Raw genomic sequence first — 22338 nt, 5'->3', positions numbered from 1 at the left:
CCTCGATGTCCAAAGGGGGCGGAGGGGTCTCTCCTATCTCATGTTCTTGGAGTGGGCCAGCTACCACCGGCCTGAAAAGAGACACATGGAACGAGGGGTTAATATTCTTGTACTCAATAGGCAGTTGTAACCTGTAACACACCTCGTTCAATCTTCTCAGGACTTTAAAGGGCCCCACAAACCGCCGACCCAGCTTCCGGCAGGGCAGGCGGAGGGGCAGGTTTCGAGTCGAGAGCCAGACTCGATCTCCCGGTGCGTATACCGGTCCCTCACTGCGGTGGCGATCGGCGCTCGCCTTTTGTTGACGGATGGCCCGCTGCAGATGGACATGGGCAGCGTCCCACGTCTCCTCCGAGCGCCGAATCCACTCATCCACCGCAGGGTCCTCGATCTGGCTCTCGTGCCATGGTGCCAGGACCGGCTGATAACCTAAATCACACTGGAAAGGTGTTAAATTGGTGGAGGAGTGGCGGAGAGAGTTCTTGGCCATCTCTGCCCAGGGGATATACCTAGACCACTCCTCCGGCCGGTCCTGGCAATAGGACCTCAGAAACCTACCTACATCCTGGTTGACTCGTTCAACCTGCCCATTGCTTTCTGGGTGGTACCCAGAGGTAAGGCTCACCGAGACCCCCAAGCGTTCCATGAACGCCCCCCAGACTCTGGAGGTGAACTGGGGACCTCGGTCAGACACAATATCCTCGGGGACCCCATAGTGCCGGAACACGTGGGTAAATAGGGCCTCAGCGGTCTGTAGGGCAGTAGGGAGACCCGGCATTGGGAGGAGACGACAGGCCTTGGAAAACCGATCCACAACAACCAAAATGGTGGTATTCCCCTGGGAGGGGGTAGGTCGGTTACAAAATCCACCGAGAGGTGGGACCATGGTCGTTGTGGAACGGGCAGGGGATGTAACTTTCCCCTGGGCAAATGTCTAGGCGCCTTACACTGGGCGCACACCGAGCAGGAGGAGACATAAACCCTCACATCCCTAGCTAACGTTGGCCACCAGTATTTCACGCTAAGGCAGTGCACTGTCCGGCCAATACCTGGATGTCCAGAGGAGGGTGACGTATGAGCCCAATAAATAAGGCGATCACGAACCTCGAGCGGAACGTACGTCCGCCCCACAGGACACTCGGGGGGAGTAGGGTCGGTACGCAGTGCCCGCTCGATCTCCGCATCGACCTCCCACACAACCGGAGCCACCAGACAAGACTCAGGCAGTATGGGAGTAGGCTCAATGGACCTCTCCTCTGTGTCATACCGCCGGGACAGGGCGTCTGCCTTACCGTTCTGGGACCCTGGGATGTATGTGATCTTAAAAACAAACCGGGTTAGGAACATGTTCCACCTAGCCTGACGAGGGTTCAATCTCCTAGCTGCCCGGATGTACTCCAGGTTACGGTGATCAGTCAGAATGAGGAAAGGGTGTTGAGCCCCCTCAAGCCAATGCCTCCACACCTTTAGGGCCTGGACTACAGCTAACAGCTCCCTGTCCCCTACGTCATAATTACGCTCCACCGAGCTGAGCTTCTTAGAATAGAACGCACAGGGGCGGAGCTTAGGTGGCGTGCCGGACCGTTGCGACAGGACTGCCCCAATACCGGCCTCGGACGCGTCTACCTCTACTTGGAATTGTAAAGAGGGATCCGGATGCGCCAGCACCGGAGCCGAGGTGAACAGGTTCTTCAGTTTGACAAATGCCCTGTCCGCCTCAGCTGACCACTGCAAGCGAACCGGACCCCCCTTTAACAGGGACGTAATGGGAGCTGCAACCTGTCCAAAGCCCCGGATAAACCTCCAGTAGTAATTAGCAAAACCCAAAAACTGCTGCACCTCTTTTACAGTGGTTGGAGTTTGCCAATTACGCACGGCCGACACACGGTCAACCTCTATCTTCACACCAGACGCGGACAACCGATAACCCAAAAAGGAGACGGACTCCTGGAAGAACAAGCATTTCTCTGCCTTGGCATACAAGTCATGCTCCAACAGTCTCCTCAACACTCGGCGCACCAGGGCTACATGCTCGGCTCGTGTAGAAGAGTACACTAGGATGTCGTCGATGTACACTACCACACCCTGCCCATGCATGTCCCGGAAAATCTCGTCAACAAAGGATTGGAAGACTGAAGGAGCATTCATTAACCCGTATGGCATGACGAGATACTCGTAATGACCCGAGGTGGTGCTAAATGCTGTTTTCCATTCATCCCCCCTCCCTAATGCGCACCAGATTGTACGCGCTCCTGAGATCCAACTTTGTGAAGAACCACGCTCCGCGTAATGATTCCGTCATAGTCGCAATCAGTGGAAGAGGGTAACTGTACTTAACCGTGATCTGATTGAGACTACGGTAATCAATACACGGGCGCAAACCCCCGTCCTTCTTCTTCACAAAAAAGAAACTCGAGGAAACCGGGGAAGTGGAGGACCGTATGTATCCCTGTGCCAAGGACTCGGCTATGTAAGTCTCCATAGCCGCTGTCTCCTCTTGAGACAGGGGATACACACGGCTCCGCGGAAGTGCCGCTCCTGTTTGGAGATCTATCGCACAATCCCCCTGTCTATGAGGTGGTAGCCGTGTTGCCCTCGTTTTGCTAAACACAAGTGCTAAATCCTCATATTCAGGGGGAATGCGCATTGCGGGCACTTGGTTCGGACTCTCTACCGAGGTCACCCCTAAGGGAACACCTAGACATCTCCCTACACACTGGGCAGACCACTCCATAAGAGCCCTCTGTTGCCACGCAATGGTAGGATCATGGGCGCTTAACCAGGGAAGCCCCAGCACCACGGGATACGCAGGAGAGTCAATCAGATAAAACTGAATGATCTCCTCATGACCCCCCTGCGTCGTCATCTTAAGTGGTGCTGTGACTTCTCTGATCAACCCCGACCCCAACGGCCGGCTGTCTAGGGCATGAACAGGAAAAGGGGCTTCTACCGGCCGAAGGGGAATTCCTAACCTATGACAAAATGCACGATCAACAAAATTCCCAGCTGCGCCTGAATCTACTAGCGCCTTATGCTGGGAATGAGGTGCCACCTGTGGAAATCTCACAGGTATACACATGTGACCAACAGAGAGCTCTGGGTAAGTGGGGCTACTACTCACCTGGAATGACTCCCCAGTGCGTGACCTGTTGTCCCCTCTCCCAGGAGACCCTCCCCAGCACCTGGCCGCGGTGTGTCCTCCACGGCCACAGTTGGTGCAGGGGATGGCCCCCCTCGGGCTCTCTCTCCTCCTCTCTCTAGCGCCAGCACCTCCAAGCTCCATGGGAATCGGCTCGGAGGTGCTGGAGGGTGGAAATGGACGACCCCCACTCGGGGACGTCCGCGGGTAGCCAGCAGGGTGTCGAGACGGATGGAGATGTCCACCAACTGGTCGAAGGATAGGTTGGTGTCCCTGCAGGCCAGCTCACGACGAACGTCCTCTCGTAGGCTACACCTGTAATGGTCGATGAGGGCCCTCTCATTCCACCCCGCATCCGCCGCTAGAGTCCGGAACTCCAGGGCGAACTCCTGTGCGCTCCTCTTCCCCTGTCGGAGGTGGAACAGACTCTCCCTCCGCGTAGGTGATGGTAGCGGCGTCTATTCCCCTCCATTCGGCGTTGGCCCACTCCAACGCCTTGCCGGATAGACAGGAGATGAGGGCGGAGACGCTCTCGTATCCCGAGGGCGCTGGGTGTATGGTGGCCAGGTAGAGTTCCACCTGCAGGAGGAACCCCTGACACCCGGCTGCAGAACCATCATATGCCCTCGGGAGCGAGAGCCGAATGCCCCTGGGTCCCGGTGCTGAGAGAGGAGGACTGGCCGTTGGTGACGGGATGGTGTGAGAAGGCGTGGGCATCTCTCGCGTAACCAACCGGCGCAGAGTGTTGGACACCTCGGTCATGGCGGTCCCAAGTTGCCGGATCATGGTGTCTTGGTCGCTGATCCGCTCCTCCAGCGACTTGGGTGCCGCCACTGCTCCTGCTGACTCCATACTGGTGTGTTGTTCTGTCAAGGCTGAGGTGTATGTGGTGTGTCAGGCGCAGGACACCGAAGCTAGTCCAACAAAGTTTACTGGTGAAAAATACAAGTCAACGATACAGTAAACGGCCTCATTAAAAAACAGAGGCGAGCATTACGCAAACTATGCGTAAAACAATAAACAACGAAACAGAATCAAAACATGCAGCACTACGGACAGGCGAAAAACAACACACAACCTAACCAATACAACACAGGCAACTTATAGAACACGTAATCAGACACAAACGGACACAGGTGTGACAGACAGACAAAAGCAATCACACATAGAAACATTCAACGGTGGCAGCTAGTACTCCGGGGACGACGAACGCCGAAGCCTGCCCGAACCAGGAGGAGGAGCAGCCTCGGCAGAATCCGTGACAGTCTCCAGATCTCAACCCCATAGAAAATCTTTGGAGGGAGTTGAAAGTCCTTGTTGCCCAGCGACAGCCCCAAAACATCACTGCTCTAGAGGAGATCTGCATGGAGGAATGGGCCAAAATACCAGCAACAGTGTGTGAAAACCTTGTGAAGACTTACAGAAAATGTTTGACCTGTGTCATTGCCAACAAAGGGTATATAACAAAGTATTGAGAAACTTTTGTTATTGACCAAATACTTATTTTCCACCATAATTTGCAAATAAATTCATTAAAAATCCTACAATGTGATTTTCTGGATTTTTTTTTCTCAATTTGTCTGTCATAGTTGACGTGTACCTATGATGAAAATTACAGGCCTCTCTCATCTTTTTAAGTGGGAGAACTTGCACAATTGGTGGCTGACTAAATACTTTTTATCCCCACTGTATTCATTTCCCTACAGGTTAGAGAAAAGAACAGAATCGCTGAACTAGCTGTTCAGACCCCAATCCTACCTACCTACAGGTTATGAAAAATGTCCTGTTTTAGTATTTCTCCAGTAGGTTTCCTGAAGGAGAAAGCCTCCACTTCTATTTCAAAGACAGTAAAACAAAAACACTTCTGCAAAAACAGTAAATACTACAGTATACTACAGTCTTCAAAAACACTACAGTAAATACTACAGTATACTACAGTCTGCAAAAACAATACAGTAAATACTACAGTATAGTACAATCCGCAAAAACACCACATTAATTACTATAGTATATACTACAGCTTCCTTTTACTACAGTATTTATACTATAGTTAACTGTAAATACTACAGTATACAGTATACTACAGTAAACACTATAGTAAATACTACAGTAAAGTACGCAAAAACACTGCAGTGAATACTACAGTAAAGTCCGCAAAAACACTACAGTGAATACTACAGTATTTATACCATAGTATCCTTTATTATTTTTTCATGTGGGTTGTTGAACAAGTGGTCAATTGAACAAGTGGTCAAATGACAGCTCAGAGACCAGAGTACACTTTTTTATTTACAATACTTTGAAAATAAGACTCAAAACAACACAGAAATAATACAAAGACATTGAGTATTTACAGTGATGGTCCTCCACTGGCAGCTCTATAACGGGAAAAAATTGAATGGTACAGACTTGATCTAAATCAATACCTGGTGACGACAAGTAAGCTGCCTGATACATTTACATTTACATTTCAGACATTTATCCAGAGCGACTTACAGTTAGTAAACTAAACTATGGATGTAATTGTTTCTCTATGGCTGTGGACACTTCTAGAATCTTCCCTGTGATGACAGAGACCTAATCTGCAGCCATTATCCAATCGTTGCCTCTTTCACCACATGTGCGCAGACACCATTCTGTTGGGAGGCGTGGTAACCGTTGCTTAGGACCATCTTGGTCTTGGTAGCCACATCTTTGTAAATACGGTTGTCGTGGCGAGGCAGGAAGCCCCTCTGCAGCTTGTGCTCCAGGTGCATGTGGTTCTGAGGGGGGAGACCAAGGCACACTCTCATGATGTTCTCGATGCAGGCTCTCTGTCTACATCAAACATATATGTCATTTAGACCTTTTCAGTGACCTATAGAACACTTACAAGCAAACATTTTAAAAATAATCTGAAATAAACATAGGTAAAAGGTCTTGTCCATGTTGAAAAGGCTGACAGATTAGGCAGCATTGGCAGCTTTAGGGGGAGAAAGTGGTTGTGGTCTCGGTTTCCATGGCGGCCGCTGAGCTCCTCCTCTTGCCGCAGGTGTACTGGAAGAATCTCTCCTGGCTCAAACAGCCCAGATCCTTCAGCAGCTTCAGGAGGTCGCGGCGGAACTTCACCCCGATGAACGCGTATACAAAGGGGTTGAGGCTGCACCTCAGGAAAGCCAGGAACTGGGTGATGTCAGAGGCGTAGAGGAGGCTGTTGTCGTAGGTGCAGTCGTCGCTGCCCCCATTGACCGCGGCGAGAGTGGTCAGCAGCAGTACCACATTATAGGGCACCTGGCAGAGCAGGAAGACCGCCACCACAGCCAAGATCACCTTGATGGCCTTGTTCTTCTCGAAGCTCCGGGCCTGGCACAGGGTCTTCACAATGGCACCGTAACAGAAGGCCATGATTAGGAGCGGCAGAACGAACCCCAGGACCATCTGGCTCACCTGGATGCCCACGCGCACCTGGTCTGAGCCGGCGGCGTAGGGGGTGCAGGTCTTGTTGCTGATGGTGGTGTAGGACATCTCGGGCATGGAGAAGACCAGCGCCGTCACCCAGATGGCCACAGAGGTCACCTTGCTGATGAACACTGCCGTGGAGCGGTGGCGGTGGGCAGAGACGGCCTTGGAGATGGCGAAGTACCTGTCGGAAAAATGACAAAAAGTAGGCTTTTATATTGCACATAATACTTTAGTGAACCATACACAACTATTTACAGCGATAGGAGCAGATCAGCCTATTAGGTCACAGCAGAGATAGGAGCAGATCAGCCTATTAGGTCAGAGCAGAGATAGGAGCAGATCAGCCTATTAGGTCACAGCAGGACGCATACTGCAACACGTTTCGACCAAACAGATTGTTCTCAGGCTTTTATTTAACCAGGTTAGTCTTTGAGAACACGTTCACATTTGCAATAACGTACCTGTCCACGCTGATGGAGGTGAGTAGGAACATGCCGCTGTAGAAGCTGACCTTATAGATGGTGTGCATGGCCTTGCAGATGAACAGCCCCAGCACCCATTCCGTCATGGAGTTGGTCGCCCAGAGGGGCAACGACACGGCAAACAGCAGGTCGGCAACGGACAGGCTGAGCAGGAACACATCGGTCCCAGTCTTCAGTCGGTTGAAGTAGACGTAGGTACCGATTACCAGGATGTTACCGACCAGACCGAGGAAACAGATGAGGGAGTAGAAGGTGGGCATGAACCAGGAGCGGAAGTGGCGGTTGGATTCCTTCAGGCATTGCTGGGACCAATGGTCATAATCCAAGTCATTCTTGTCCGTGGGGTAATCAGTGTATTCAGTGGACTCTGTAGTGACGTTTTCATTCTGAGAGAAGCAAATCTGAAAAAAGACAATGGGGCATACTGTAAATCAGGGTAATTGATGATTGACTGGTGTAATCGTATGCCTTGAATTCAAATAAAATGTAATTGAAATATATTAGTGTTTGGTTCAGGTTCAGTAAACTGTGTCCAAAATAAAGCAGACACAATGTACCCTGCATCCGGCCCCTTGATAAACTGGCATGCTTTCAAATGAGTATACCATTTCCTGAGAAGAAGTAGTGCTATACAGTATGCTCTTGAATGAAAGACTGTGGTTAGTACCAGTGTAGTGTTTGTGTGTTTCTGTGGGTAGAGTATGTGTCATGTTATTAAGTGAGTTATCAACATATCAGTTAATTGATTGTCTGAAAAAGATTATCTAAAGACTATTGATACTTCATATAAATGATATTGTATGATATGGTATACTGAAGATTGTGTTCATCCATTGTTCTTACGTCAAAGTAGGTCCAGATCAGTAGAGCTGGTACTAAGACTTGAATGTCTGAAAATCAGATAAGGTGTGGTTAAAGCTCTAGAGTACCAGTTGATTGATAAATAGACTGATATGTTAGTTGACTATAAGAACAACCTTTGGAAAGAGTTCAAGACACGTCACTTATGATGATACATGGGGGTTGATGTCCCTTGTTATTAGCATAAATTGTTTTTATAAGTGTCAATAATTAATCTGAGTTGTCTCAACTGTTTAAGTATTTAGATTGTACCGCAGGGTTCCCCAATAAGCGGCCAGCAGGCCAAATCCATCCCACAGGTGATTTTATTTGGCCCCCCAAGTTTTCTTAGCATAAAATGTTTGTTGTTGGACATAAAACACTGTAAAATCACCAGGAAATCAGCTCAAAGGGATTTTAATTTAGAAAATCTGTTCCCAAGTATTCCCATGCATAAATAGAGAGGCATATGTGATCGTATCCCAATATAATCAAGGTTTGAAATTATTCTGTTTTTGTCAAATGCTATATCTGTTTGAGATTTTTGCAGTTAATTTGGAGTGTACAAATCATTTATAACTAGGTTCCAGCCCACTGACCATCCACTCAAGAAAAAATCGTCCCACGGATTAATGTAATTGAGGACCCCTTTTGTGCAACAAAGACATAGTAAGGACATCTGGTAGTAACAGAAGGGGATGCACCAATTTATTGGTTGTTCAAAGAAATCATAGCATATCCAAATATGAAAAGCATTAAAACTATCATTTTTTTCTAAAGAGAGAAAAAGAAACAAAGAAACAAAAATCCCCCTTTGGCTCATCACATTATCAGAAAACTGGAAATTCTCAAACCTTCAAAACAGGAGTGACTCTATTACGAAACGTATCATGAGGAAACCGGGGCTGTACCTGCAACCATCTCAGTCTTACAAACCCGGTTCCAGTTTCAGCACTAGTATTTCTATACTCAATTGATTTGAAACACTTAAAAAAGTGAATTAACAGTTAAAAACCATTAATTAAACAAAGGCAGCGGATGTCAGTGATTCACTGATATTGTGTTAATAAGAAGTAAAAGCAAAATGTTATGATTACAGCCTACTGTAGCTATACAGCTGTATGGCTTGTTATCAGCCTTTCCCTCTTAGCACCCTACATCACATATACTACGTTTACCTAATGGAAGCATGTCTACTATTTATGTATATCATTGTCTACGTGCATGCAGCAATTGACTTGACACACTGTTTTGCTAAACTTGCCCCATAATAGTGCCTTTTTAGTAATTTAATTCAACATTACCCCTACTTTTATAAAACATATTTATTTATCTATTTATTTTTTGGACAAAGTATTTATATTCCTTTTGATTCAAGTGTTTGTTCTTATTAGTTGGAAAATTGCAGGAAGCTAATATCCTATGAATAATCAACTATTTAAAATACATTAATTAGATGGTTTACATTACAGTAGTAAGATGTTCAAATCACTTTTCCACAGTTATGAAAATGCATAAAACATTGAATGATGTGCTCACCTTTGACAGAGGTCATGTTGATTGAGAGTTACAACTGTGCTTTCTCTCAGTACACAGGTTGTGAAAGTAGAGAGACAGCCTGCTAGTCTAGATGAGGTTGTGTGAGGTGCTAGTTTCCCCTTTGAACTAAGCTAAAAAAAAAAGACACCTTTACTCCCCTGGGTGTCTAATGAAAAACAATTATTAGGAATGAGAGTGAATGCAAATTTTGTTGGCTAATAAACTATTCTCGGTATTATAATTTGTATGACAGTACAGAGAGAAGCTACTGCATCCCTGCTTGTAGTTTGTGATTTACTACCTGAACTGTTGCATACAGCTATTGCACCCTATGAGAGGAAATTAGTGTTCATGATGTTCAGCACAGACACTCAGACACACAAATATCTTAGTGACCGCAGTGGTCAAGGGAAAATGTATCGTCTGTTCTATTTTCAACCCACAGTCACTAGAAAGATAACACCATTGCGCTTGTGCTGTTAAGACTTATGTTTATTTTTAGTCTACAGTGAAGAATAGGCTACATCAGTTCATTGAGAACACAATATTTAGGCCCTAAATTGGTATAGATTTGGTTTCTCACCTCGCCATTACAACCCCATTACTTATCAATAGGCTTAGATGTTGATGAAATTGGCCATGCCATCTCTGACTGAGTTTACAGCTGATGTTAGATTAAAAGCCATTAGACATTGATTTTAATTGTATTTTCTACTTTTGTCTACTATTTTCTATTGTCTGCAGTTTATCCCCACACCTGCCTGTCCTTTCAGGTGGAGCATTGAGGAAGGTTAGACAGGGCTTACTGCTTATCATTACAATAGATGTACTGTATGTACTCTTAGAAAAAGGGTTCCAAAAGGGTTCTTCGACTGTCCCCATAGGAGAAACCTTTTTGGTTCCAGGTAGAACCCTTTTTGGCTCCAGGTAGAACCCTTTTTGGCTCCAGGTAGAACTATTTTGGGTTCCATTTAGAACCGTCTGGGACCAAAAGGGTTATAATCTGTTGGATGAAAAGGCTGTATTACAAAGTCTGTATTAAAATGAAATCTTTATCATAGCAAATACCCCACTTTGAGTTACATTTAGCGAGAATAAAAGTACAAATATAACTTTTAAAAAATACTGAACAGTATTTACTGCACAGTTAAGTAACAAACAAGATGGATGCTCATTCTGTAAACAGCATGCATTGAAGGGACTCTTTTTAAGTGTCTTACCAATTCTGGATGTTTGCCAAACCAACAACTACAAAACAGGCCTCCCAGAGCAAGTGGCTGATATGTAGAGTACTTCTAAGGTGAGACATTTACATTTAACATTTTTAGTCATTTAGCAGACACTCTTATCCAGAGCGACATACAGACAGATTCATTACAATCAATGCTTTATGTGTGTTTAATCCAAAATATTAGAGAGATACTAATGTTTCTTCATGTCCCCTTTGACAACCTCGACAAATGAGTGATTTACACAAAAGTCTCAGTAATTTCTCCAAAAGTAAAACCAATACTCATACAGTATACGTTTGTCATTGTGTGTTTACCACCACAACACTTTTGTTTAGGCAGTGGTGGCAGTTCGACTGCTGTCTTGGTTTACCTTGGTCAGTAAAGGTCACGTTCAGTCTTATTCTCCTCTACTCTCCCCAACTCTGCACAAGCTGCACACCTGTCTGCCTGTGCGGTTGCGGCTTTGAGTTTTCACTGTGCTCAGGAAAGGAACCCAGCAAGAAACACTAACCACAGTTCTGTGCATCCAGGTGACTGCTGCAGGGTGGCAACTGTGCACCTCTGCAGCTACAATAAAGCTGTGACAAATCTCATCACTATTGCAGAAGGCTGCTCATTGAAATGTAATTATTGTGAGGGGGGGGGGGAGTAAACTCAATAGGTCAACGGTCCACCCATCATGGAATGTTGATTTGAATGGGAATGTCTTTTCCACTAATTCAAATTCTATGGGGCAGCTCGTGTGGTTCATGCACGTGGAGTCTCTTTTCTCTGTTTATCTTCTACCTGTCTCTCTTGCTCACATCAGGTCAATACAATATAAATACTGTAGTTTAAAACATGGTAACTACAAAAGATAACACTACCTCAGACAGCTGGAAAGAGCGGTGCTACATTGAAAACAGGAAACCAATGCAAATTCCTTTTCATCTCACCCACTTCCTTGTACCTTGCAGATCAGACACAGACCAGATGACCACATCTTTTACAGATAGTATCAAATCTATCATCAGTATTGGGTGCCATAGATTGTATATGATAAGCCGTTGGAAGTGTACCACATTCTGCCTAGAGTTTTTTATGTCTCATAAAAGCTGGCCAGTTCAAATAGGTCACAATTCCAAAATGGAATTATCCTCTGTCACCTCAGCCTGAGTTTGGGAACTGTTAATATGAACCACCTTAAATGATTACCATTCTATACACACCGCGTGAGACATTGAAAACAAACGTCATGTCAGGGTAGAAAAGTTTATTGGTATAAATATGTCAAACAAAATCGATTTTAAGACGGTATGTTGATGACTCGCTCTGCTCAAGTTGCTTTAGGATGAGATTAAAAACCACTCACGTTCAAGCAAACCTTGTAACACTGCTTATTACATTGCATATTAACATTTAAGAGTTTGTTCTGGGTTGAACACTGTACTACTGATCAAAATCACATAACACTGAAAGGTTGTTCTAAGCATACAGCTTTTGATTTGATTGAGAGCTAGCAGACTTTAGAACACTGACTGGTAGAGCATTGTACAGCATGGATGAACTCCTAGCATACAACAGGTTGGTGGACGGATGGACTGGGCCCAGGACTCACAATACACAAGAATAATAATAAATAATGAAAACAACGACTTATTTCTACTAACTCCTGAGACAATACTGTCACTTAATACTGATACTTACGAGTAAACATAAAAAAATATCGGCCAGAGTCTACTAAGCAAACTCTTTCATTTGAGGAGTTGCGACACCATGCAAAAATAAAATTGAAAGCAACAATAACATTACACTATAAAGAACAAGTAATTAAACATTGAACAACTTATTTTTTGTGACAGTTTTTACAACCAGCCTCAATCGGTAAGATCTGGTGTCTGCCAGATATAGTACCATTGAATAAGACAGGAGATATGTTTTGATATATTGACAGGATGGATGGTTGGTTTCGACTGCCACCGTGGTCTGTGATGGAAATACGGTGAATTCACGTGGGCTTATTGTGACTCAATTTAGATGTCATTCATTTTCGTTGGGATAATTACTTTGCTTTGCAGACTTGAAGCGCTTTGCAAATTGACAGCAGATCCATTTTGACCCTGTCAACAGAGCTCCGAAGATTCAACCAATTGCATAAAACTTCACATTTGAAATAAAGCCCATCTAAACACAGATTTTTTCACATAGATGATAATGTACAATGTGTTATCATCTGAGTGTGACTGAAGAGATGGAGTGACACATCATGGACATTTCTCGGCCCAAAGGTCAGAGGTTGACTCCTCAGTGGGCGGCAGGGCGTGCCCTGCTGGGCCCTTCTGAGGCTGCTGGCTCGCTGGGCGGGGCGTCCTCCGTCACGGCAGAGGTGGTCTCCGACCCCGTGTTACTGTCACTGGTGCCCTCCTCCATCACCCCTTCCGGAACACTCTCCTTGTCCTCTGACGGCGCACCCTCCTCAACCTCACTGTCAGGACGAGCCGCCGACTCCTCCGAGGCTTTTGACTTCTCTGTAACCAAGAAAGCAGGAAATATTAGCAGACAGCAAACACGTTTGTACCAATTTACTTTCAAACGTGAAAATAACGTTGTAAAATGCGCTTAGCAGTCAATCTACCAAGAGAAGCATCTACCCAAGAGAGAAAACCTAACTCAGGGGACCTGACCAGAACCATACATTAAAAAACCATACAGTTTAGTTATTAATACTGTTGGGCCTCACCACCAGTATCCATGAGGCTGGGTTCCGTCTCCTCTCTCTCCTTGTTGCTGCTGTCACTGACAGACTCATGCTGGCTTTTGCTGCTGTTTGACGGACCAACTGGTTTCTGCTCCTCCTCCAGGCTAGAGGACGTGGATGCCTCTTTCTCCCGCTCCGACATACGCTTGCGGGATGCCTCCTCTGCCGCAGCAACCTCTGCAGATATCTTCTCCATGTCCACCTCCACTTTCATACAACACAGCTGGGCACAGAGTGGCAACATGTTGAGTCTCCCACCGGGGATTAATGCTGGGGATTAATGCTATTAATCTCACAATCAATCTCACACCTGTGCAACTGTGATTAGTAACATGGACTGTGATTAGTGAGTATACCTTGATCAGATTTGGCACAGTTCCTGTTTCCTCTACAATAATACTACATTGAATTGCCCATTGTGAAGCAGAGGAAGTAAATTGACTCTAAGTAAATGGCGCCACCTGGGGTATGGACAACACAGTGTATTCACTATACAGTGCAGTATCTGGATTCAGAACTGCAACGAGTCAGTCTACAAATTCTAAGTGATGACGCCGCATGTTAGCCAATACACATGGATAAAGTTAGCAGCTGCGGATCTCTACAATACAGAACTGGCCCATTGCACATAGCCTGAGGTCAACACTGTAATATTTACTATGTGCAACACAATGGATTGCATACAAGTTCCTAGATGATGATTCCATACCCTTTTCAGCTCGCTGGTGAAAGACTCCGTGGCATCAATGAATTTCCTTTTCTTGTCCTGGTGGCGGTCTTCAATCTGAAGTAGCTCTGCCTCTAGCTTCCTCTGTGGACCAGACACACAGAGAGAGACCTGTCAATTTACCTGACTGATTACATGTTTTTAATCATTACTGAATTATCAAATAAGGAGAAAGGATCAGATATCCAGGTTACCATGACAATAACACCATGACTGGGAACATCCAACATGATAGGGCTAGGTATAGTAACATCTACACTACCAGTCAAAAGTTTGGACACACCTACTCATTCAAGGGTTTTTCTTTATTTTTACTATTTTTTACATTGTAGAATAATAGTGAAGACATCAAAACTATGAAATAACACATATGGAATCATGTAGTAACCAAAAAAGTGTTAAACAAATCAAAATATATTTTATATTTGAGATTCTTCAAATAGCCACCCTTTGCCTTGATGACAGCTTTGCACACTCTTGGCATTCTCTCAACCAGCTTCATGAGGTAATCACCTGGAATGCATTAAAATTAACAGGTGTGCCTTCTTAAAAGTTAATTTGTGGAATTTATTTCCTTCTTAATGTGTTTGAGCCAATCAGAAGTTAGCCCTATTTGGTAAAAGACCAAGTCCATATTATGGCAAGAACAGCTCAAATAAGCAAACAGAAACGACAGTCCATCATTACTTTAAGACATGAAGGTCAGTCAATAAGGAACATTTCAATAACTTTGAAAGTTTCTTCAAGTGCAGTCGCAAAAACCATCAAGCACTATGATGAAACTGGCTCTCATGAGGACCGCCACAGGAAAGGAAGACCCAGAGTTACCTCTGCTGCAGAGCATACGTTTATTAGAGTTACCAGCCTCAGAAAATGCAGCCCAAATAAATGCTTCACAGAGTTCAAATAACAGACACATCTCAACATCAACTGTTCAGAGGGGCCTGTGTGAATCAGGCCTTCATGGTCAAATTGCTGCAAAGAAACCACTACTAAAGGACACCAATAAGAAGAAGAGACCTGCTTGGTCCAAGAAACACGAGCAATGGACATTAGACCGGTGGAAATTTGTCCTTTGGTCTGGTGTCCAAATGTGAGATTTCTGATTCAAACCGTCTTTGTGAGACACGGTGTGGGTGAACGGATGATATCTGCATGTGTAGTTCCCACCGTAAAGCAAGGAGGAGGAGGGGTTATGGTGTGGGTGTGCTTTGCTGGTGACACTGTCTGTAATTTATTTAGAATTCAAGGCACACTTAACCAGCATGGCTACCACAGCATTCTGCAGCGATACGCCATAGCATCTGGTTTGGGCTTAGTGGGACTATCATTTGTTTTTCAACAGGACAATGACCCAACACACCTCCAGACTGTGTAATGGGTATTTTACCAAGAAGGAGAGTGATGGAGTGCTGCATCAGATGACCTGGCCTCCACAATCCCCCGACCTCAACCCAATTGAGATGATTTGGGATGAGTCGGACGGCAGAGTGAAGGAAAAGCAGCCAACAAGTGCTCAGCATATGTGGGAACTCCTTCAAGACTGTTGGAAAAGCATTCCAGGTGAAGCTGGTTGAGAGAAAGCCAAGTGTGCAAAGCTGTCATCAAGGCAAAGGGTGGCTATTTGAAGAATCTCAAATATAAAATATTGTTTAACACTTCTTTGGTTACTACATGATTCCATATGTGTTATTTCATAGTTTTGATATCTTCACTATTATTATACAATGTAAAAAATAGTAACAATAAAGACAAACCCTTGAATGAGTAGGTGTGTCCAAACTTTTGACTGGTACTGTATATGTATCTAGGAAGACTGACAGACCCAGCGTAGCATACCTGGTGCACCATCAGAGACTGGACCTGCCGTTTTAAGACCTGCATGCGGGCGGTAGTGACGACGGAGCGCACGTCGGGGACCACGCTCTCGCTCAGGATCTCGCTGATCAGACGGTGGTTGCGCTGGAAACGGGCGGCGGCCGAGTGCTTCATGGAGAATCCGTCGTCGTAATCTGGGAAAGAGAATGAAAGGGTACGTGGCGGGTGCTATGTGGGCTAGTTTGGGCACTCTCAATGAATACAACTGTCAATGGGTACAGAGCGGAGTTCTCACCCAACAAGTATAGAGGTCGTAGGCATCAGGAAATAAATCTGATCTGACATATCTTAATATTTATATACCTACGTTTGTTTAAATCATTTATATCAGTAGGAAATGTCTGCATAGTTGGCTGTTTACATGTTTGTTGTATGAATATACTTATACACATTTACAAAGGGAGTTTCAACATTGTTGTGGTGAATGGTGAAATGACATTCATGTGTGGGTAGAGAGTTAAAGATTCATCTTTCTCTCTCCCTAAATCTCAAAAACCTTACACATTTACTCCAGAAACGTCTTAGTGGTTTTTACTGGCGCTCGTGCTCTTACTATTTCTTAGAAAAAGTAGAAGATATTGCGAAACTAAGTGAACATCCAAGCTATAAGTACATGACACTTTTCTTTAAAGATCCAGGGTCAAATTAAGCTGTCCTCTATAATACTAACATCAAAGTATGTCATAAATGTAGGAGAAGAAATTGTCTCTTTAATAAGGTCAACTTCTTATTGAACACATGGAGAATTCATTTATTCCACGTTAGGCCAAAAGTCCTTAAATTGACAAAAAATCTAAAACAAAATAAATAAAGTGATTTATTGCAGTAGTCAAACACCCATTTCATTTGAAGTCTGTGAAGGATGCTACCCTTTGAAAATAGCAATGGGTGCATTTGATTGTCTGTGCATTTGAGAGCAAGAAATACAATTTTGGCTTCATATTGACATCATACATTTTATGGTGGAGAAAGACGTCATTCGAAAATGATCATCATCTTCATCCAACGCCTTGTTCCATTGGTTGATCTTCACTTATAATTGTTTGGTGCTTTTTCTCCAAAACCAACAGAACAATTTGTTCAGACTCTCCCCATTCTCTGTATCTATTTTACATTTACATTTACGTCATTTAGCAGACACTCTTATCCAGAGCGACTTACAAATTGGTGCATTCACCTTATAGCCAGTGGGATAACCACTTTTTTTTGGGGGGTGGGGTGGGGTAAGGGGGGGTAGAAGGATTACTTTATCCTATCCCAGGTATTCCTTAAAGAGGTGGGGTTTCAAATGTCTATAAAGCAACTCATGTGGCAAATCTTTTTGAAGTCATCAATGTACGTGCAGCTTGTTGAGAACGTAACCCATAGGGATACTAATTATTACATTTTTATATCTTGGGTGTTTCCAATTACCACAAGTTTTTTTATGCATTTCCTGTAAACCATTATCCAGCTCGATCCGAGACAAGGATCATTTCGTATAGGGTGTAACTCAGAAGTCCAGTTTTCTATGTGATGTGTGTTGCCTTGTTCCTTGCTGGAACTCATTGAAGCCATTGATCTCAAATACAGGGCCCAGACTTATACTACAGAGCTGAAATGGAGTGTGGCCTATATGGTGAAGTAGCAAGTGTGACAAAGAGAGGAGGGATTGAAATTGACACCAAGGTGATGTCACAGTTGCTGAAACATGGTGTGGGAACCAGAGTGTGACTGACATGGTAATACTAGTAGTGCTGAGAGTGTCTTACCGTCTGGGTCGTCTGCTGGCTGGATACTCATGTATGGCTCGCCCTTGTCGAGACGAGACTGGCGCTGTCGGCTTTCCTCCTCCAGAGCAGCCTCGGCACGGCTCTTAGCGTTGACGTAAGCAAGGTAGGCTGGAGAGTTGTGGTAGGCTTTCATGCTCTCATTGTACTCAATCTGTAGAGGAGAGACACAGATGTAACAAAGGGAGAGACACGTGCCCCTTCAATGCAAAACAAACTATTCAACATTGAAGAAAAGTTACTCAGTATTTTTACAAAGGAAGGAATGATGACTGGAGGGACCCTTCTGACAACTGTTGGAGACACTTGTTACTGGTCACCCATAACAACCCCGTAAATAAACACCCCGGTAAAACAAACCTTCTCTGCTTCGTAATCATTCAAGTAATCCTGTTTCTCCTCATCAGTGAGGTCCCTCCACATGCCACCGATTATCTTCCCAATTTCCCATAGCTTCAGATCGGGATTGGAGGCTTTTACTTGATCCCAAACCTGGTGATGAGAACCAGACAGGGGCTCATTATCTCTAAGCAGATAGGTCACAAACCTATGTAGGCCGTGTTTAAACTCCATCTCCAGGGAGATATCCCAGTCTGTCTGTAGTACTCCTAATGACTAGGCTGCTGTATGTCAAGTTTCACAGTTCACACCTACCTCCGTGGACTCATGGGGCAGACGATGTGTAGTTTAACTTAAAAGTGCTCGTCCCTAACCCTGGCTAAAGTGCTGCGTGTTGTAAGGGTATAGTACAGCATTTGAATATGTCTTGCAATGGTGCGCACGGTGGAGCAGTTTGTGTTTAACTAATGTTGCGTGTAGACAACTTACCTTGCGACTATATCGCATGTAAGGCATCAACGGCTTGTCTGGTGGCTTGGGTGGCTTTGGAATGTTTATTCCTGAAGAATTCTGGGAAATAAAAAGGCACTTATTAGAGAAGTCAAAGTTAGGACACCAACTGGTGCTAAAAATGACTAGTCATACAACTTTACACTAAGCAAAGTCTCGACTGAGAAACACCCTGCAGAAAAATACGCATCCACATAGTTGATCATCCAACCTTCAACAAAGTATATGTAAAAATTCCAACAAAGATGCATCAAACTACAACACCATAAGTTAAATCGCCTTTTTTAAATTAAATCCTGTTTGAGCCCAACCAGTGTACAGAAGTCACACAGAGACTATGATTGAGTAACGCTGATTGAAGAAAATACAAAATCTCCCTAAAGCTGAGATTTGCACACTGCGCGACATAATGCCATTATCAGAATCTGAGTGCCAACCACATCTTGCATGCAGCGACTGAATTATTCCCGTAGCAGCCGAAACCCATGCCAAGCAGTGGGTCTATAATGCCATGGCAACGCTGATGGCATGGGTTACTTTGCATGGCTGTCAGCAATGCAGACTTTGAAGGGCAGGATCGAGCGATTTTGAATACACACAGATGGACGCTTGGCCGGTCTGCACAGTATGATGGAGGCAGCAGAGGAATGTTGGGATGGCATACATCTCAGAAAGCCTTGGTAATGGAATGGGTTAGACGAATCATACTGTCTGTCTGTGCAAGAATGTCTGCTCTTATAAGCACTGGAAAAAGTACTATTTCTGAACAAAGCAAAAGATCAAAGTTGTCAAGAGCTGTTATAGCTCACATCTGCATATACGTTATTACTGAGTTTCACTAAGCAAGCTACATTAGGCCGTTTCAATCAAACTAGACAGTTATTTTAAATATTGACGTTCGTTTCCTTCAGTTGTCTGTGTCTCTCTGATTTTATCCCTGTGTTTTCGCTACGTCATTATATTCCTACCGTTGCCCGACTGTTGCTGCTTGTTGTCCCTCCCAGCCTGTAGTTGTTGTAAGCCAGATGGCTGTATGGGTTGTACCCCACAAACCCGGGGGTGTTGGGCAATTGCTGATGGAGACAAATGAGATAGAAACACAGATGAGAAATGACATCAAATAATGGGGTAAAACAAGACAAAATCAATGAAAAACTTGTGAAAACATGAATGTTGGAAAGCTGAAAAAAGCAACTGAAAAAGACTTGCACTCATGCTAAAGCAACATGAAGGATAATCTAGACAGCAGTGTTATCTATACATTAGTGTTGTTTGTAATGAAAATAATGTATAGTCTACAGTATGTTATAAATGGTCCCTCACATCTTAGGGAGTGGAGCTTATTATCTGAGACTGCAAAGCCTATTGCATTGACCAACTCTACTGTGGTAACAGGACTATCTGCAGGGTATACTGTATTGCATGGCCAAATGGATTCCACTTTTAAAAACAAGTTAGACCAAAAAAATGTGTGCCTCTCAAAATGGACAGTAGCAAGTTAACATGGAAAGATAATAGCCGGGATGAATGTTATTATGGGACATCCCTTTCCAAATGGCTTCCCATGTGCCATCAGAAATACTTACTGTTGTAGGGGCTGGGGGAGGGGGAGGGGCATATGGCCTTTCTCTTTCTCTTTCTGTTATGAAAGAAAAGGTGAGATGTTAAAATCGAGGCAAAAAGCCCACTTTTACATCTCTCACTGTTGATTAAATCAATCCCATCAAGGTAGATATGAATTTTGTGATTTTCTATTTCTCTCTCAGCAAATACATGATGGCGAATTATTAACCTATCAATTATATAATACTATAATATATAATAATATAATAATATGCCATTTAGCAGACGCTTTTATCCAAAGCGACTTACAGTCATGCGTGCATACATTTTTGTGTTGGTGGTGTGACCCCTCTGCGCCTGCTCTACCCTGAGCTCGGACCACTAGGAAATCATATAGGCTACCAGAAGTTAATATTTCATGCTGAAACTCAATTTGTTTTATTGTGATAACATATACATTTGTATATTCACATTTTTGTTGCCATAGTTGCCCAGCTTTGTCAGAGACCTAACAGAAGTACTCATATTTTCATTATCTGATGGCTAAACTTATAATTGCAAACAATTTCTTACTTGACATCTTGGTAGAGAGGAAGAATTCTATCAGTTTATTCCAGTCATTGGGTCTGTAATAAACACATTATAATGGGGAAAAGCATTTAGGTGTTTCATTAACTTCATTTGTTATTACAGTCCTTCTACAATTGAATAGCAAAGAAAGTAAGTAGTTTGAGAGGGAGGACAAAAGAGATGTTGGTGCCAAAATGATGTCAGGCGACGTATGTGCAACATCACAACAGTGTCAGTGGACAGGCATGAACATGACAGTGGTTTGATGTGACGACTAGCAAGCTGTTCGCGTGCAAAAACATCGCTTACATTATTTGAAATGGCATTTGCTTATAATTGCACATACGTAAATAAAGCAGATAAATGGAAATGCATTTGCTGAAAAATAAAGCGCTGTCATCTTGCGCAGTTGGCTGACACCCAGCTGTGCTAGCTAGCGAGGCTAGTAACGTCGAGCTAACTACTTGCTATGTAGCTACTAGCTATAGCTAGCTAGCTGGCTAACTTGGACCATCTGATCAGCAGATGATGAGCATGCAAACGTAGATAACATAATCAGTTAGCTTGGTAACTTGTGGAGAAGGCGAATAATCTGCAGTTTAAATTATTTAACAAAAGCTAAGATACAGAATACTATATTTGATACTCCGCCTACGTTGTCAGCTAGCTAGCATTAGCTAGCTACTAAGCATTCAGATTAAAGCAAACTGACGTTAGCTATCTAGCTGTCACTGAAACATTTCAATTTTGATTTGAACCGTTAAAACAGCAGATTGACAGTGACTATACCCGAACCAGATAAACTACCGTTTTGGATGTGGATTTTGCCATGAAAAACCTTGGATCAGAGAATTTAGCAAGCACCCTGCTAGCTTGATAGCCACTACCTCCTACGCTGTATATGAATAAGCTATTTGCTAGCTAGAGCTGTCACAATGGTCACATCATCACCTTGCATGTATCTGTAAATCTGTTATTCAAACAAAAGTGGCATTTTACATAAATTCCTGGCATACAATTGAAAGACTATTCAACATAAATCAATTAATGAATACTATTGCTTTTCATATTTTGGTTAGTTAACATAGCAAGCAAGTGAAAGTAATGGAAAGCAAACTCACCCCAAAATCCTTTGTCCCCCACCAGTGTGTGTAAGGCTAGAATCAGGTTTAGCTAGCTTGCTAGCAGAAACAGTCCTCAGAATGAAAAAAAAAAAAAATGATATGGGGTCCACACACATTTCAGTAGAATTTTCCAGAACTATTCCTTTCTCCTCTGTTAAGGGCATCATGTTTGCATTACACCCCAAGGCTAGCCTACTCTAAATTGAATCACTTAATTTCATTGTTAACATTTTTCAATCAATATATTACTAAAGGAATTGCTACATAATGAATACACGTGTGATGATGTTGCAATATAATACTGAATTTGAGACTATCAAATTCATAATTAACCAATTACTGATTTGGAATCAAATAATCTGAATACACTGGTTCACTATAGTGAACTGTGAATGAATCTGTAATGAACATGAACATACAATAAGGAGGACATTGCAAGAATTCATTA

The 22338-nt window shown here is 43.8% G+C and overlaps 2 protein-coding genes across 5 annotated transcripts; both read right to left on the bottom strand.

Moving 5' to 3' along the window:
- Window positions 1–5410: 5410 nt before the first annotated feature.
- LOC121566761 (C-C chemokine receptor type 7-like) lies at window positions 5411–9518 on the bottom strand. The gene is made up of 4 exons (XM_045215451.1): window positions 9442–9518; window positions 7906–7952; window positions 7042–7463; window positions 5411–6761 (listed from the first exon to the last, which is right to left on the bottom strand). The coding sequence occupies exons 1-4, from the start codon at window positions 9455–9457 to the stop codon at window positions 6104–6106; spliced, it is 1143 nt and encodes a 380-aa protein (XP_045071386.1). The 5' UTR covers window positions 9458–9518; the 3' UTR covers window positions 5411–6103.
- A 2392-nt stretch (window positions 9519–11910) lies between these two features.
- LOC121533987 (SWI/SNF-related matrix-associated actin-dependent regulator of chromatin subfamily E member 1) lies at window positions 11911–22177 on the bottom strand. 4 transcript variants are annotated; one of them, XM_045215443.1, is made up of 11 exons: window positions 21888–22165; window positions 20770–20822; window positions 20220–20272; window positions 19602–19706; window positions 18613–18693; window positions 18145–18276; window positions 17767–17938; window positions 15977–16149; window positions 14120–14221; window positions 13393–13633; window positions 11911–13180 (listed from the first exon to the last, which is right to left on the bottom strand). In XM_045215443.1, the coding sequence occupies exons 1-11, from the start codon at window positions 22055–22057 to the stop codon at window positions 12957–12959; spliced, it is 1506 nt and encodes a 501-aa protein (XP_045071378.1). In that variant the 5' UTR covers window positions 22058–22165; the 3' UTR covers window positions 11911–12956. The 4 variants fall into 4 exon arrangements, with proteins under 4 accessions (XP_045071378.1, XP_045071380.1, XP_045071379.1 ...); XM_045215445.1 differs by lacking the exon at window positions 21888–22165 and adding an exon at window positions 21574–21693; XM_045215444.1 differs by lacking the exon at window positions 18145–18276 and having other exon boundaries at window positions 21888–22177.
- Window positions 22178–22338: the final 161 nt, after the last annotated feature.

This window comes from Coregonus clupeaformis, unplaced genomic scaffold, assembly GCF_020615455.1.
Source record: "Coregonus clupeaformis isolate EN_2021a unplaced genomic scaffold, ASM2061545v1 scaf0443, whole genome shotgun sequence".
NCBI classification, from domain to species: domain Eukaryota; kingdom Metazoa; phylum Chordata; class Actinopteri; order Salmoniformes; family Salmonidae; genus Coregonus; species Coregonus clupeaformis.
This window is presented reverse-complemented; position numbering and strand designations above follow the sequence as displayed.

Coding starts and splice junctions, on each gene's coding strand:
- LOC121533987 (XM_045215443.1), bottom strand. CDS start 22,057: ATGATGCCCTTAACAGAGGAGAAAGGAATAGTTCTGGAAAATTCTACT. Junction 18,277..18,612: donor ACATGCGATATAGTCGCAAG/GTAAGTTGTCTA, acceptor TCTCATCACCAG/GTTTGGGATCAAGTAAAAGC. Junction 13,634..14,119: donor TCACCAGCGAGCTGAAAAGG/GTATGGAATCAT, acceptor CTCTGTGCCCAG/CTGTGTTGTATGAAAGTGGA.
- LOC121566761 (XM_045215451.1), bottom strand. Junction 7,464..7,905: donor TGATCTGGACCTACTTTGAC/GTAAGAACAATG, acceptor GTCTTTTTTCAG/ATTTGCTTCTCTCAGAATGA. Junction 6,762..7,041: donor ACCTCCATCAGCGTGGACAG/GTACGTTATTGC, acceptor TTTTTCCGACAG/GTACTTCGCCATCTCCAAGG.